A 14649-nucleotide genomic window follows, 5' to 3' on the forward strand; every position below is an offset into this window, starting at 1 on the left:
GGGGACGGACCCAATTACTTGCTTTTGGGTGATGGCACTTCAGTCCCTTTAGACATGTGGGAGGAGCACTGGCAAAACTGGCCACATATCGGCAGGAGCACAAAACAAATGGTCAACGTGCATCCAGAATGTTATCTGCTTTTAAGGATGGGGGTGTGGGGCGCCTGTGTCTGGAACTGAGCACTGAACTATGAAAGGTTTGAAGAGCCCAAGATGGCAAGAGAAGTGTCAGTGAGGATTTAGGAGTTTAGAGTAGAGGAGGAGGCAGGCAGGTTGCTATTACACAAGGGCAGAAAAAGTGAAAGAGGGTTTTGATGACAGCTATAAAACCACAGACATGAATCTGTTCACCAAACCCTAAAATGTGAGTACTAGGGGATATGGCCTTGAACTCTGAAATATTATTTTGAAGACTATAGCAACATGACAAAAACTTGAGATGTGTTAAATGAAAGAAAATTAGATTAACAAAATCATATTTAGCACACGACATATGATTATAACTATATATAAATGATGTATGTGAAAGGGAACCGGAACTAGGAGAAACTTGGAGAAATACAAACATTTCTTTTACAGAATGGTGAAAGTAAGGGGAAGATCTGTACTTCATGAATTTTTATGAGGTTATTGATTTAAAAATTTCAGAGACTAGAAAAGAGTAAAGAGAATTCATTTTTCAGAGCAGAATGTAGGTCACATCTAAAGTGTGTAACTGGCAGGAAACTGATGGGGTAAGAGAGAATCACAATCTACTAGCTGTGAGAAGGAATGGGGTTTTACTGATTCCACCTGACAATGCCTTGCTCATAAGTAAGACAACTCAATAACTTGCTGAGGCTTAATTGCTCCTGGGAAAGCTTCTGACTTAATTTTGTTCTCAAAAACTAGAGAAAGATTGAGAATTTTAAGTTTACAATGGGAAAAAATAATCACTTAACTGAGTGTGAAATTCCAGACTGGAGTTTCTAGAATACAGACCTCAGAGTTTTCATATACTGCTCTGTCCTTCTGGGTTTTTTCTCCCCGGAATTCATGGTGTACCTTAAGGTTTTGTACCCAAACGTGGTTCAGGCACCTCCCCAAAGGCCCAAGGCCCCTGAACCATGGTAGTAACTCCCCCCAACCTTTACTCTGATGTTGCTTACCAGGGTCTACAAGTGCTAGACGCTTGTCTCGGGACAGAGACGCTCTTTCCTCCTGGTTGAACATTCTGTCGATCATCACCATCTCAGCAGAGGGATTGATCCGCTGAAAATGAGAGAGGCCAGTCATTTCAGATACCCTTTAACAAGTGCCAACATCTCCCTGCACCTTTGGAGCAAATGAAGCAATTCGGAATGAGGAGCTAGTGTCTAGGGTCTAGTCTGGTCCTATTTAGTCACATTGATCCTTGCCATGTAGGATGCATTTTTTAAAATTGTAGTTTTTGAGAAAAGGTAATTTATACATTGGTACAAAATTCAGAAGGTAATAAAGGGGATATGAGAAGCGCCCCTGACTTGTCTCTCCTGGAGGCACCTGTGGGCCCAGCAGTGTCATACCCTCTTCCAGGGATATTTTATGCACACCCATGTGTTTACATTCTTCTTTGTTTATTTTTGCACATACACGGTAGTGATTGTACACTCTGTTCTGTACTTTTCTTATTGCCCTCTCTACTTAACAGTATGTTGGAAATCTTTTCACATTTTACTTTATATTTTGACATTTTAATTTATATTCTGCTATGCTTTGTGTTTTTCTATTGAGGATTTCCTTAAAATTACATTTTGCTATACAGAATCAAATCTTAAATTATATTTGTGAGTCCTACTAACATGAAAATTTATGGCAGATATAAGATAATGTGACCAAATAAGTGGTCCTTTCTTCAAAAATGAAAGAGCTAGTCTTCTTAGGTCTCAGAGTTTTGTTTCAGAAATGGTTGTCAGTGTAAGAACTATTTCAGACTTTGAAGGCACAATTTTAAGTGTGTGTGTGTGTGTGTGTGTGTGTGTGTCTATACACACACACACATATAAACAAATACAATGTATATTAGTAAATATACACATCTATACATATTTACAGTACATTATATATATGTGTGTAATGTAGTTGAACTGATTTCCCAAGGTACATTTTCAAAGTTGATCTCAAATTGAAAACCACTGTAAGAGACCAATTTATAGGCAGTATGACTTTAGAGCTACTTCTCAAATCTCAAAATAGGTTTGGTCTTTCTGTTATTCGCTGAAATATCTTATTCCCTCCTCTAATTAACTGCTTTGAAATTAATTTTGTTTCCGTTTGGAGTGATGACAATGTTTTGAAATTAGATAATGGTTGCACAACCTTGTGATATACTGAGAACCACATAGCTGTACATTTTAAAATTAAGTGGGAATTTTATGGCATGTTAATGATCTCTCAGTTAAACAAGACAAAATTAATTTTAACATTTGTCATCACCTGTCTTATCAGAAGTTACTCTGAACAGTTGTCACTGGAGAGGCTGCCCCATCTCTGGAGAGGCAGCAGACAGCTTCAGAGTGTGGATGGGCCTGGAGGGGTGGGGGTGTGGGGGAGGCGGTCAGATGGTCCTGCTCTGTATCTCAGCTCTGCTCACTAGTCTGCAGACTTACTAGCTATAGGATGTTTGGCAAATTACTTAACCAAAGCCCTAGTTTCCTTACTTAGAACTAGGAAAACTGCAGCACTGACTGTGATTGACCATGTTTAGCTGTTGTTAGTATAAGTTTTTTCTACAGCCTTTTAAGTTACTGGGAAAATGTAATTCCTTGAACATTTTTCTCTCTGAATTGGTAGCTGTGACCTGTGTAATTGAAAAAAAAAACAACCATGCTTGGTAGCACAAACTTTACCATGGCATCTTCTAGGAGTAGGAATCTGTATTTGTTAAGCATAGCTTGGGTCCTTTTTAGGAGCTGAGTGGCAACTGTTTCAAATTCATCGTCGACTTTAAAAAAAGAGAGAAAAAAACAGTAAGAGAGTGCAAATCACCACTAGGTCTTTTACTTTGTAGGACTGAAATGCTTTACTCTTCCATTATTCAAACATGTCTTGTCTGTGACAGTTTTCTCTTTATAGATTAGCTCTTCCTTGTTTAAACATGGTGCTTCTGCTCTGCTTTCCCTCACTATCCACTGTCATGTAATTGCAGAAACTCATTTCCATACTAGTTTATTTTAATTTTAGTTAGGAAGTCAAAATCCTAATACTTTTAATATCACCTATAAAAGAAAACCATGTAGCACAGATCAGGGACGAATATCAATGACTAGAGAATGATCTGCTAGCTTAGATGATCTAAGCCTCCACTCCCTTTCAACAGTATGAAAAACTAAACAGCTGAAACCATGAAGTTGTCTGTCTGGGCTGGGCAGACTAGTTTACGTAAAGATACAAACTAGCTCATGATGTCTTGTAGGTCGTGGTACTGTGGCTCTGTCTGTCGGTCTCCAAAGGTCCCACACTTTCTACTGCTCTCTTCCCAGAGTCTCCACATCCCTATTTAATTCTGGATCTGACCCCTACTCCCTGCACGTGCCAGGGAAGCTCACAGTGGACAGACCCAGATCACTACACTCAGAACTGAGGCCGGATCCACGGGGGCGGACTGGTGGAAGCTGAGGGGGGGATGGAAGCAGTGGAGGGGACCTAATGAAGTCTAGGCTTGGGAACGGTGGTGGGAAAGAGGGTAGAACCAAGGAGCACAGCAGGGAAGGCGGAGCCAGGCCAGGCATCAGAATGGGGAGAGTTCTAGGTTCAGATAAGGGGCCCTTATCCTTAACATTTTTTGCATTTCTTGATACACAGCAATGCCCTGGACTAACTCTGGAACTTAAAAGAATGCTTTGGAGTGTTAACGTATCAGACTCATAAAACTGGTAGTAACAGGTAAGGGTGTGTGCTCTGCCTAAACACAAGGATGATTTCTACATCGCTGTGTAGAGTACCTACTTCAGAGCCATCCCATCTGCAGCCAGCAGTCCAAACAATGTTTTGGATTCACTGCTCCCAAATTTGTCCACAAAATACTCTGATATTTAGGTACCCCTTCACAGCATATTGAGAAGAATAAGGCACATCCCTAAACATGGACTGGGAAACCGAGTAACTGGGAACAAGTTAGGTCTGTGATTAAAAACAATAATCTGGCTACCACTCGGGGGGTACGTCACTCTTGCTCTTCCATGTAGCTGGTGTCAGAGTGGCACGCTTACCTCTCACTCTTACAGCCCGCTTACCTTTCTTCAAGTCTTCCTCTGTGGGCACAGAGCCCTGGCACACGTGGTAGGAGAGTAGCCTCTGTACTGCATCACTTAGTGATCGGAACTGACTTTTATCAGGTGTCACAGCGTGGGCTTGGTCCCTCTGTAACTGCTGGAGAATGCTTTAAAAGAGAAAATGCCAAAGTCAGAGGAAGTCATGTTAGGAAATCTAATCATGACGGTTATCTGCATGCAAAGAAAAGCAGTCATGCGGGAATGTTGTTACTCAAGATGCAGCAGTTATCTTTACTTGAGTTTTGTTTTGTGCACCATGGTGCTTTCAGAGTTTGGTCTGTCTCTGCAGGGGCTCAAACTATTACCCTAGACTTAAACAGCAGTATTCCCACAGACCATTCATGCGTGGGCACTTACACAAAACTTGGCAATGCCCGACCATTGGCCAACTAAGCTTATGCACCACTTAGGTTCTTAACAGGGATTTATCAAACCACATGCCTCCTCAGAGACCCTGAGGCCAATCACAGGGTGTGCAGTATGCTAAAAGGACACCTAGTTTCAAGAACAGAGGAGCAAACAGTAGGCTCAAACTATATTAGAAATATTTACAGGTCTTAATGGAAACAAACTATAGGAAAAGATTGTCAAAATATATTTCAAAGATATTATACATATCATTACAGTCTGACTTTTGTTGTCTCTTTATTGAAGGTTAGGAACCTAGAGACAGTTCCAAGCGAGCCATTTCCCAGGGTCACTCACAGAGTTTCTTTAGTTAGCTGTTTTGCAGCAGGCCTCTTCTGTCCTCCCGAATGACTGTCCACCTGAAGACAAAGCACACTTCTCATTATTCCCTTTTGTAGAAATAATATGCAGAATATAGTTACACATAAAGGTTACTGTCTTGAATATTTTCATTCCCTATCAAGAGCATATTCAAAGGATGTAGACTTTGCCCTGCTAAAAAATAAAATGAGCAAGTCCGAGTCCTAGACCCATTCAGCAAAGATGCACTGTCAAGCTTTTCCCTGGAAGGACTTGGCATGTACCTTAAAGTCTGAATCTCCAACTCCTTCTACAAATGCACCATTACAGTTTTGAAGAAACGTATTTGTGGTTTCCAACTCCATGAACATCTGGACATTCAGCAGCTACTCCTTAATTCGGTTTCTCAGTGGTAAATACGGAGCAAACACATTTGAGCCCCCTTCACCCACAGACCGGGTGTGTGGTCTAGTTGCATATGTCATGTGAAGGAAACAAATGTGCCTTACGTCAACCTGAGAAGTGAAGCCGATCCTTCACTGAGCATTTCAGGCAGGCCTAAACTACAAGTTTCATTAAACTTTTAATTGGTAAGTTTGATGGAGAAGAAACTAAGGCCTAAGGAAGTTGAAAACAACTGATTTTCTATCCTTCTTAGACTGGTGGCTGGGTTAAAAGACCACAGGGACTGATTGTTTCATGGTCTGGCTGCTACTGCAGGGAAAAGCTCTCTTGCTATAACTAAAGATCCACTTTTGATGTGACAATGAGTGATATCATTCAATAGTAAGCTACTTTGTAAAACTGCCTACTATGTGTTGGTTGGCTGCTGATATAGATATATCATCAGATCATGAGGAAATGATAGCATTGTAATGAAAACAGAACAGACACATTCATCCTGTAAGCATTAACATAACGAGGTCTGGCTACCGGGGGCCAGTGAACACACTCTCGTGGACAATGGAGCGGACTGCAGACAATGCCAGGTGGCAACCACCACGCAGAGGATGACACAACCACACTCTTTCAATTATGCTAAACATTAAGAAGAAGTTTCGCAAACTGTCCTCTACCTGAACAGACGGCTGGCCAGGAGATGATCCAACCACTTTCTCTTGCTGTGGCTGTGCGGTTCCTAAGGACACTGGTATAACTTTGCTTCCAGAATCCTGCCCTGTTAGGATTAACACATAAGACAATGTTCAACAAAAACAGTAAATCAGGCCCACCATGTAACCAATGCATACAGATTGCTGAACATTCTAGAAGGGAATTCTTTATCATGGATGCTTGCTGTGAGGAAGGAGAGCAGGAAGTATATCTATCTTCAAAAGCACTAGAAGCAGAGGTAAGGATTATTAAAGCCTATTTAAGTAGTAAATAGAAAAAAAAAGTAAATAAATGATAATAGATAAAAGCTGTCAATGCTACAGTTTCAAATTATCTAAGGTCTGAGGGGTAGGCCTTAAGCCAATAATCTGTTAGTATTACCAAACCCCCAAATGCTCACAACTGAAGGAAAGGGAGGCCCAGACAGGGACTGATTAGGAATGTTCACACTTTAGTCTTTTCTGGTACCTTTGGGGAGTGCAGGTGTTCAAAGCTTCAGAAGAGATGAAGACATAGCTCACAATATTTTTAGTAGTTGGGGTGGGGGCAGGGGATTCTAAATAACACATGTACAGCAACATGAGGATAGTTCCAAAGACATTTGTGCCACAGAATCCTAGATTTCATTGTTCCTAAGCTGCACATCTTTTCATATCATTTGAAGTGTCATAATTTAATTAGAAGTGCTTTTCTCTTTCTTTGTATATATAAAATGATATACAGATGCAACATGGTCTATTATTTGGGTGGAAAGGATACAGAAGCAATGATCAGAGTGGAGATGAAGTCACATGAGAAAGACGGCATGCAGAATGAAGGGCTTGGAGGAAATCCTCAGGCGTGGGGAGGAGGGAGCAAACCGAGGAGGGCTTACTACAAAGGCTCCTGACCTGGCAGTGCCGTGCTCAAGAGGCCGGGGATCTGCGCTGGCCTCAGGCCATCTGTGCTCTTGGAAGTGGAAATGGGGGATGTCTGATTCAAACATTTTTTCTGAGCCTGTGAAAAATATTACCAAAAGGGAAAAATTAAGTGCATGACTAAAACCTTTAACAGATTACTCAAAACACCAATCATGCCTGTCAGCACCTAGCTGGCATCACCTTGAGGTTAGACTACAAAACAAAAGTGTGTGAGTGCGTTACTACAGTGGGAGAGCTGTGGACTGCCCTCTAACACCTACGGCACTCTGCATTTCCTTGATGCCTTTCAGCATGGATGCTGAGTTTATACCATGCTGATTTCTTGCTCCTGGAACTGCTGTGTTTGTGGTGCTTAGATGCAGAGCCTGAGCTGGGCACTTGGTTTCTATCTCTGGTAATTTTATAATATCACGCCTGCAAGGATTCTGGCCCTGACTGTCAGTTCCTATAGGGGACTCTGAGCACCTGGTCCAGGCGCCAACTGCAAATCTACTGTCAGTGTTGCTGTGTAGATGATCTCACATACATTTCACACCTGCCGTCTGCTATGTCTCTGGATCACACCGTGTCAACCTCAGGTGGCATGTTATTGGGAATGTAAATTCAATGGAATATTAGCTTGAGGAAGCTATTATTAGAAAAATTAATGTGATGTTTAAACTGCTGTGTGCTTCTTTTCTGTAAATGAGGAAGATGAACTAGATGGTGTTTAAGGACTAACAAGTTCTTTTCTTTTTTTTGTTTTATTTTTATTTATTTATATTTTTTTATTAAGATATCATTGATATACACTCTTATGAAGGTTTCACATGAAAAACATTGTGGTTACTACATTCACCCATATTATCAAGTTCCCCCCACCACACACACCCTATTGCAGTCACTGTTCATCAGTGTAGTAAGATGCCACAGAGTCACTACTTGTCTTCTCTGTGCTACACTGAAAGACTAACAAGTTCTTTTAGCTCCTAGAAAATGTTACCTCTATAATGCATTTAAAGTAAGATGATAAAGGGCTTTTAAATTACTGTCAACTTTTAATCATCTATGTTATTATCACTTCATAGTGCATTTTTTCTTCCCTTTTATATTTTGTATAGCATCAGTGGATTTAGAGTTTAGGCTAACCATCCCCATGGGGCACTTAAACTATGACCTTGGCCTAAGTGAAATGTTCCCATCAACCATTCATGTGTGGACGCTCACAAAGACATGGCAACACCTGGCCAGCTAAGCTCATGTTAACATTTTGGTTCTAAACAATCAGTTATCTACTTTGTTTTTTTTTCTAATATAAAAATGGAAAGGGATTTGACATCACCCAAGGTAGACTGAAGGAGGTCATTACAAAGCTGGACATGAACACCTTGCTCATCTGTCCATTAGCAGGGAAGGCAGACCTGCCCACTCTAGGCAGACAGGCTATACAATCTTAGGAAGAAAACTACCAGGGGAAAATCTTCCAGTTTACACAGCATTTCCTCTAGAATATAACTGCACTCTCCTACCATAGGGAAGCTGCTCACTCAGAGGACACCGGGGCTGTGGGGAGGCCTGGGGCAAAAAATGAGTACAGGCCTTCCTCACAAGTATTTCCAGGCGACCCTTAGTGTTCCCCTTGAATAAAAAACAAAACAAAAAAGAGTTAGGAAAATGCGGTTTAATAGGAAAGGCTATATACTTGGTGGGACTCTGAAATATGAGAGCAACAGATGAATAGATGCATCAGAGTATGTTCAAATGACCACAGGTCCTATGGCAGTGCTGCTAGTACACAATATTTGGGAATTTCCTTCAGTATGCCTAGTTCATACAAAACAATCCGTACTTGTTGCTTTAAAGTGCGTAACTTTCTTTATAAAGATTGCAAATACCTAGCGTGATCTCCCACTTTATTTATCAGACATGACCTAGAATGACTCCTACCCATTAAACAAATAAAAAGCAAAATCCATGCACACATGAATGCTAAAACTATAAAGAAACATAAGGAAGAGATCATCAGGAGAGGGGTCCTGGCAGTGTTCTATTTCCTGAGTGATTATATGGATGGGGATTTGCTTTATAATTATTTGTTAACTGTGAATATTTATGTTTCATGCATTTTTCTAAATGTGTTCTACTTTACAGTACAAAGAGTAAAAGAAAAAACCCTAGAATAGTCTAATTTAATGTCAAAGCTTGAAAATTTGCCGTTTGAGAGGATAAAGTACTGCTGTATCTCAAAACAAGGTTCCCATCTGCAGGGCATACCTGTCGCTTGAGCATGGTATGTTTTACAGTCGCTTTGCCTGCCCCTGTGGGTGCTGAGCCTCGGCATCTGGGCGGTCTCATCTTCCTACTATTTCCTGTGCTCCTCACTGTATCCTTCCCCTGGGACCAGAACAATCCCTCCAGCGGTTACACTGTGGGGGAGAAGCAGGTAGGCCAGGGTGGCAGTAGAACTGGAATCCGTCTGGGAACATGGCCTGGCCCCTACACCAGAATGGCCTTGACCCACCTATCCTGCACTTTTGGGAAGCTCTGCTGCCTGAGGGGCCGCTCTGCCTCTGGACATTTGCTCGCGCTCCCAGGCCACTCACACCCAGGGCGGGACTTTGGGGTGTCTAGTTCACTGCTGTGTCCCCAGCACCAGCACAGGGCCTGGCACCACAGTGAGGCCACAGTAAACAGTGGTTAAATAAAAACAAGAGAGCGAATTCCACTGCAGCATAAATCAGAGGGGCCTGACCCTCCTCCCAGTCCAACCCTCCCTCCCCAGGAGCCATCAACTTTCTCTCATTCCTCCAAAATTTATGTTATCTGCAGCTGATAATCTTTTCCAGAAATAAAATTGATCATTCCATTGTTTTTACTGAACTCTTAGAGAAGCCTTGCTCTTGAAATAATTTTCTTCACAGATAAGCTATTTTAAGAGTATTTTGAGAACTTGGCTCCAAGAACTCTGCTAGTATTAATGTACAATTTTAACTCTTTGAGCCCCATGACTTATTTTGATATCATGTGAACTTACAGGAAAATCCCTATACATCAGAATATGTCAGTTTCCCCCTGTGTGGTACGTTTTGAAAGAAGCCAGTTATAAACTAGAGAGACGATGCTCATTCACCAAAAAGCACATGCTAAATGAGGGAGACTGGGACCTGCCCAGCACCCTCTCCCCTGGGACATGCCTCACTGTCACAGAAATGGGTTGGAGCCAGCAAAGACAGAGAACACACGAAGGCATGTACCTGTCAGAGGGCATTAAGAATTAAAACCAGGGAAGGGGCGCTTTTTTTTCCCCCATCTAAAAGTGCCAAGCCTGCCAGTGGAGCAGTTTATCCACCCAGAGGGGTACCTTTTCCTAGGTCAGCTCAGAGGGACACCTTTTCCTAACTTGAACAAAGACCCTGCACGGAGCAGCAGAGGCCCTGCCTGGCCACCTCACGGTGCCCATGGCCCTGCTCCTCTGGCCTGCTGCGGCTTACTGAACCACAGTGGGCCTATCAGACTCCCTCCTGGGAGTTGAGAACAGGGGTGGGGGATGAGAGCGGATGCCCAAGGGCAGTGGTTCTCAAATGCTGGTTTTATAGACTAGTTGCATCAAGATCACCCAAGGAGCTTCTGAAAGACAAAGTTCCTGGATTCCAGCCACAAAGAACAATTCAGAAATCCAATGTGGGGCTTAGGAGTTTATAACTTCCAAAAGCTTCCCAGTTGATTCTGATGCACTCCTAAGTCTTGGAAACCACTGCATATGCCAGGCTCTGTTAAGTGCTTGGATAATAATGTAAAGCTGGGGGGTGACCACTTTGGTCCAGGAGAAGAAAAATTTTTCCAATATATTTATTGAAAATAATCTGCACATAAGTGGACCCACACAATCCAAACCCATGTTGTCCAAAAGTCAACTGTACAATTTTTATGCTGATCAGTCTCTTTTCAGCCCATATTTTTGGTCCTATGCTTCAGTATATATATATATAGCTGCTTAATCATACAACGTGATATCTCAGACTTGACAAACATATCCTAAAACAAAATTCATAATTTCCTTTCAAACCACAATTTCTTCCACGTTCCCTATATCAGAAACCTAAGCATCATCCTTGTTCCTCCACGGCAGGCCAGTCAGTAGCAAGTTCTGTCTAACCTAATTGTCTCAAATCCATTCGACCCTCACCATCTCTAGTGCTCCCACGCTAGTGCAGATCTTCACTATTTCACACTTAGATTATGACACCAGCTTCTTAACATGACATACAAAGTCCGGTATGATTTGGTCCTTGCTCACATTTCCCATGCAAATCTTCTACACCTCACCCGAACTTGTTCTCCTTCTTTCTGTGGACTCTGTACTTGCTGTTTCCACCCCCTTAACGTTCTTCACTCTGGCCCTTTCTGCCTGGATAACTCTTCCTTCCCCCTTAGCAGGTCTCAGTCAGAAACCACCAACTCAAGGACACCCTGCCCCACTGGTCCCTCTGGGCTGGAGGCTCCTTTTCTGAGCCTGGTGCTCTGGACTTCTACCAGGGTACTTAGATCCTGTGCTGCGGCTGTCAGCTTATCTGTCTGCCTCTTGCAGAGCAGCAGATTGCTGTAGCCCTGGAACCTGGCCCAGGCAGGCGGTAGGTGCTGAAACACTGCTGAGTGACTGACTCAGTGAAGGAAGCATGTACGGCAGTTAAGTGATTAGTGGTGGAATAGTGCAGACAAGGCCAGCAAAGAAACAGAAAAAGGTTTCATTCATCTAGCGGCTTTGGGTGAGGCCTGAAGGAGGAGAAGCATTTAGACATCATAGAAAAGGACATGATCTCTAAAGGCTTGAGAACCACCTTAACTGCCAGGCCAGGAGGCTGTACTTCCTCCTGTGGCAATGGGAATTCCAAGATGAAGTCAGGTCACCAAGCAAATGTTTTAGGAAGATGGATGTGGAAATCTGCCTTTAGGAGAGGAGGCCTAAGGCAGATTCAACACTTAGATAATGGTTATAGTTGTCTAATTACAGTAAATTAGGGTTGGGCCTTGGAAATCATGTAGCCCAGTGGTTCTCTATCCTGGTTGCACTTTAGAATCACTTGGGGAGCTTTTGAAAAATGGTGAAGCCTGCAGCCCTTTCTCCAGACTGTTTAAATCAGAATTTATGGAGGTGAGGCCTAGGCATCCATGTTTAAAAAGCTCCCCAGGTGATTTTACTGCACAGCTAGAGTTCTTCATTTCAGAGAAGAGAAAACTAGGGTTCAGAGAATGTAAGATATGAACCTAGATCACAAAACCAGTTATTACTGACAGAGCAGGACCACAAAGTGCTCAAGGGAGAAGGGGATATATCACAAGTGTAGAAACCTGCTTAAGCGGTCCTCCGCTGACCGAATTTGGGATAATTTAAGCATCAAAAAAATGATGACAGTGAACTCTGACTCCCAATCCAGCTCTTGTTTTTGTGCTTATACTGCAGTCCCTCTTAAAGTCTAGCTCAGAGCACGGGTGTAGAAAAGGAGAGACATGGGAGCAGTACGGCACAGACAGTCAGCAGGTAAAGTCTGCCTTTACGACAACTTGTCCATGCTCTGAACTTCTATCTCCTTGACTATGAAATGAGAACAATAACGCAGCCCAGGTAAGGGTTAGAAATAATATGGATAGCCTCTGGTACTCTACGTGTTGTTAATAATATGGACATTATTTTCCTATTATTGGAAAGAATGGATATGAGACATTTAAAGAAGAATTTGTAGGATTTGGTAACTTTTTAAAAAAGGTATAGAAGGAGAGGAAAACAAAAGAACATCTAAGAACATCTAGATTTTAAAGTGTGAGTGTCTTAAGATCCAGTGTTGCACAGTGAGGCAGGCAGGCTGAGCTAGAGGGGAAGGGGATGTAGGTAGGCGCAGGGTGGGGCAGCTGTCAGCGTTGACCTCTACCGCCATTGCAGCCGGTTGTGATCTAAGGAGATTTGGACTTCAAATGATTTGTTTATTTTTATTTGATAGGCTGAACTCTTGTATGTTATCTCTTTTAATCATGGACTTTTGCATATCAGTCCACTTATAAGAAAGTTTAAATCCCATACATTATTCTCTGCATTAAGAGATTTAAGTTCAGAGGGCTCCTTGGAAAAATGGCTGATTCTAGGTCTGAGGCAAGGTAATCAATCACAAGACTGCCTACAGGACCTTGTGCCACAAAGTGCTCAAAGGAGATGGGGACGTGCCACAAGTACAGAATCCTGCTTAAGCAGGCCTTCCCTGACCAAATTTGGGACAATTTAAGCATCCAAAAGAATAATGAAAGAATAGATTGCAGAATTAAGTACAGAAAGAATACATGATCTTTTAGGGATTATACACTCAAATAATATGGATGAGTTTATGGGTCTGGATTAATTTCAAAATAACATTGGGCAGGGGGAGGGGGAAAGTGGGAGCGGGCGGGGTCTGGATCAAACAACAGTAGCCGTGAATTGGTAAGCACCGTGGCAGATTGAGCCTGGGGCTCATTACTATTTTGTCTGCTTTTGTTGGTGTTTATAATTCCCCATAATTAAAAATTTTAAAATGAATGCAAACCCCTCCCCTCCAAAAACCAAAAAACACTGAGTTCACAGCATTACTGGGAAAAAAAAATGAGAGGGAGAAGAAAAAGCTCTTCTTTATGGAAAAATCCCAGCCAATAATTGTAGACAGGAAAATACAATTAGAAAGTCATCATTTTGCACCCACCCATGTGTATTCAGGTAAGGATCTTCAACGGAGTCTCAAACCACTGGGTGAGAGGCTGGGAATAGTCACGTGATCCCAAAGCACCCTCCTAGAGATTTCTCCTTTACAAAGGGCACAAGGTACCTTTGAGTATCTTGAGGAGAAACCTGGCAGAAGCCACCTTAGAATCGCCAGTAATGGGACCAACCAACATTATGTCCACCACCAAAACAATTTAGCTTAAATCTAATTATCAGGAAACAATCAGACAACTCCACACTGAGGGCCAGCCACAAGACAACTGATCTGGGCTACTGTAGACTAGAGACACAACAATAAATGAAATCAGTGCTCTCTGACTGGATTCTAGAGTGAAACGTTGTTGTAAAGGACATTTCTGGGTCAGCTGGAAGAACTTTGATGTAATTTAACTGTATTAATGTTAATTTCTTGGGTATGATAGTGAAATTGTGGTTGTGTTGAAGAGGGAACTTGCCTTTAGAAGATGCCTGCTTAAGTATTTAGGGGTAAGAGGTCAAGACGTCTGCAACTTGCTTTCAAGTTCACAGAAAAAAGTGTGTGTGTGTGTGTGTGTGTGTGTGTGTGTATGTGTAGAGAGAGACACACAGATACACACAGATAAAAGAGATGTTGCAAAATGTAAACAACTGGTGAATCTAGGTGGATGGGTTCACTGTACCCTTCCAACTTTTTCTGTGGGTTTGAAAGTTTTCACAATACAAAAGGTGGGGTGGGGACTTAAGTTTATTTCACAAGAAGCTCATTACATTGGTTGCCTGCAGGACAGAAGGAGGGAAATTTTTCACTGTAGTACAGCTGAACCTTGAACAACATGGACTTGAACCACACAGGTTCACTTCAGTATGTGAATTTTTTCCAATAAACATATAGGAACTGTAAATAAATATGAAT

The 14649-nt window shown here is 42.1% G+C and overlaps 1 protein-coding gene across 6 annotated transcripts in view; it reads right to left on the reverse strand.

The window, feature by feature from the left end:
• Window positions 1–14649, reverse strand: part of BICRAL (BICRA like chromatin remodeling complex associated protein) — a 79660-nt gene that overhangs the window by 4277 nt on the left and 60734 nt on the right. For all 6 annotated transcript variants that reach the window (XM_036907238.2, XM_057494238.1, XM_036907239.2 and 3 more), the window contains 6 exons: window positions 7004–7109; window positions 6077–6177; window positions 4998–5059; window positions 4254–4399; window positions 2868–2962; window positions 1149–1251 (listed from right to left, as the gene is read on the reverse strand). In XM_036907238.2, the coding sequence (XP_036763133.1) occupies window positions 1149–1251; window positions 2868–2962; window positions 4254–4399; window positions 4998–5059; window positions 6077–6177; window positions 7004–7109 (613 nt within the window). The remainder of the gene's footprint in view (window positions 1–1148; window positions 1252–2867; window positions 2963–4253; window positions 4400–4997; window positions 5060–6076; window positions 6178–7003; window positions 7110–14649) is intronic.

Source organism: Manis pentadactyla, chromosome 16 (genome assembly GCF_030020395.1).
Source record: "Manis pentadactyla isolate mManPen7 chromosome 16, mManPen7.hap1, whole genome shotgun sequence".
In the NCBI taxonomy this organism is placed as follows: Eukaryota; Metazoa; Chordata; class Mammalia; order Pholidota; family Manidae; genus Manis; species Manis pentadactyla.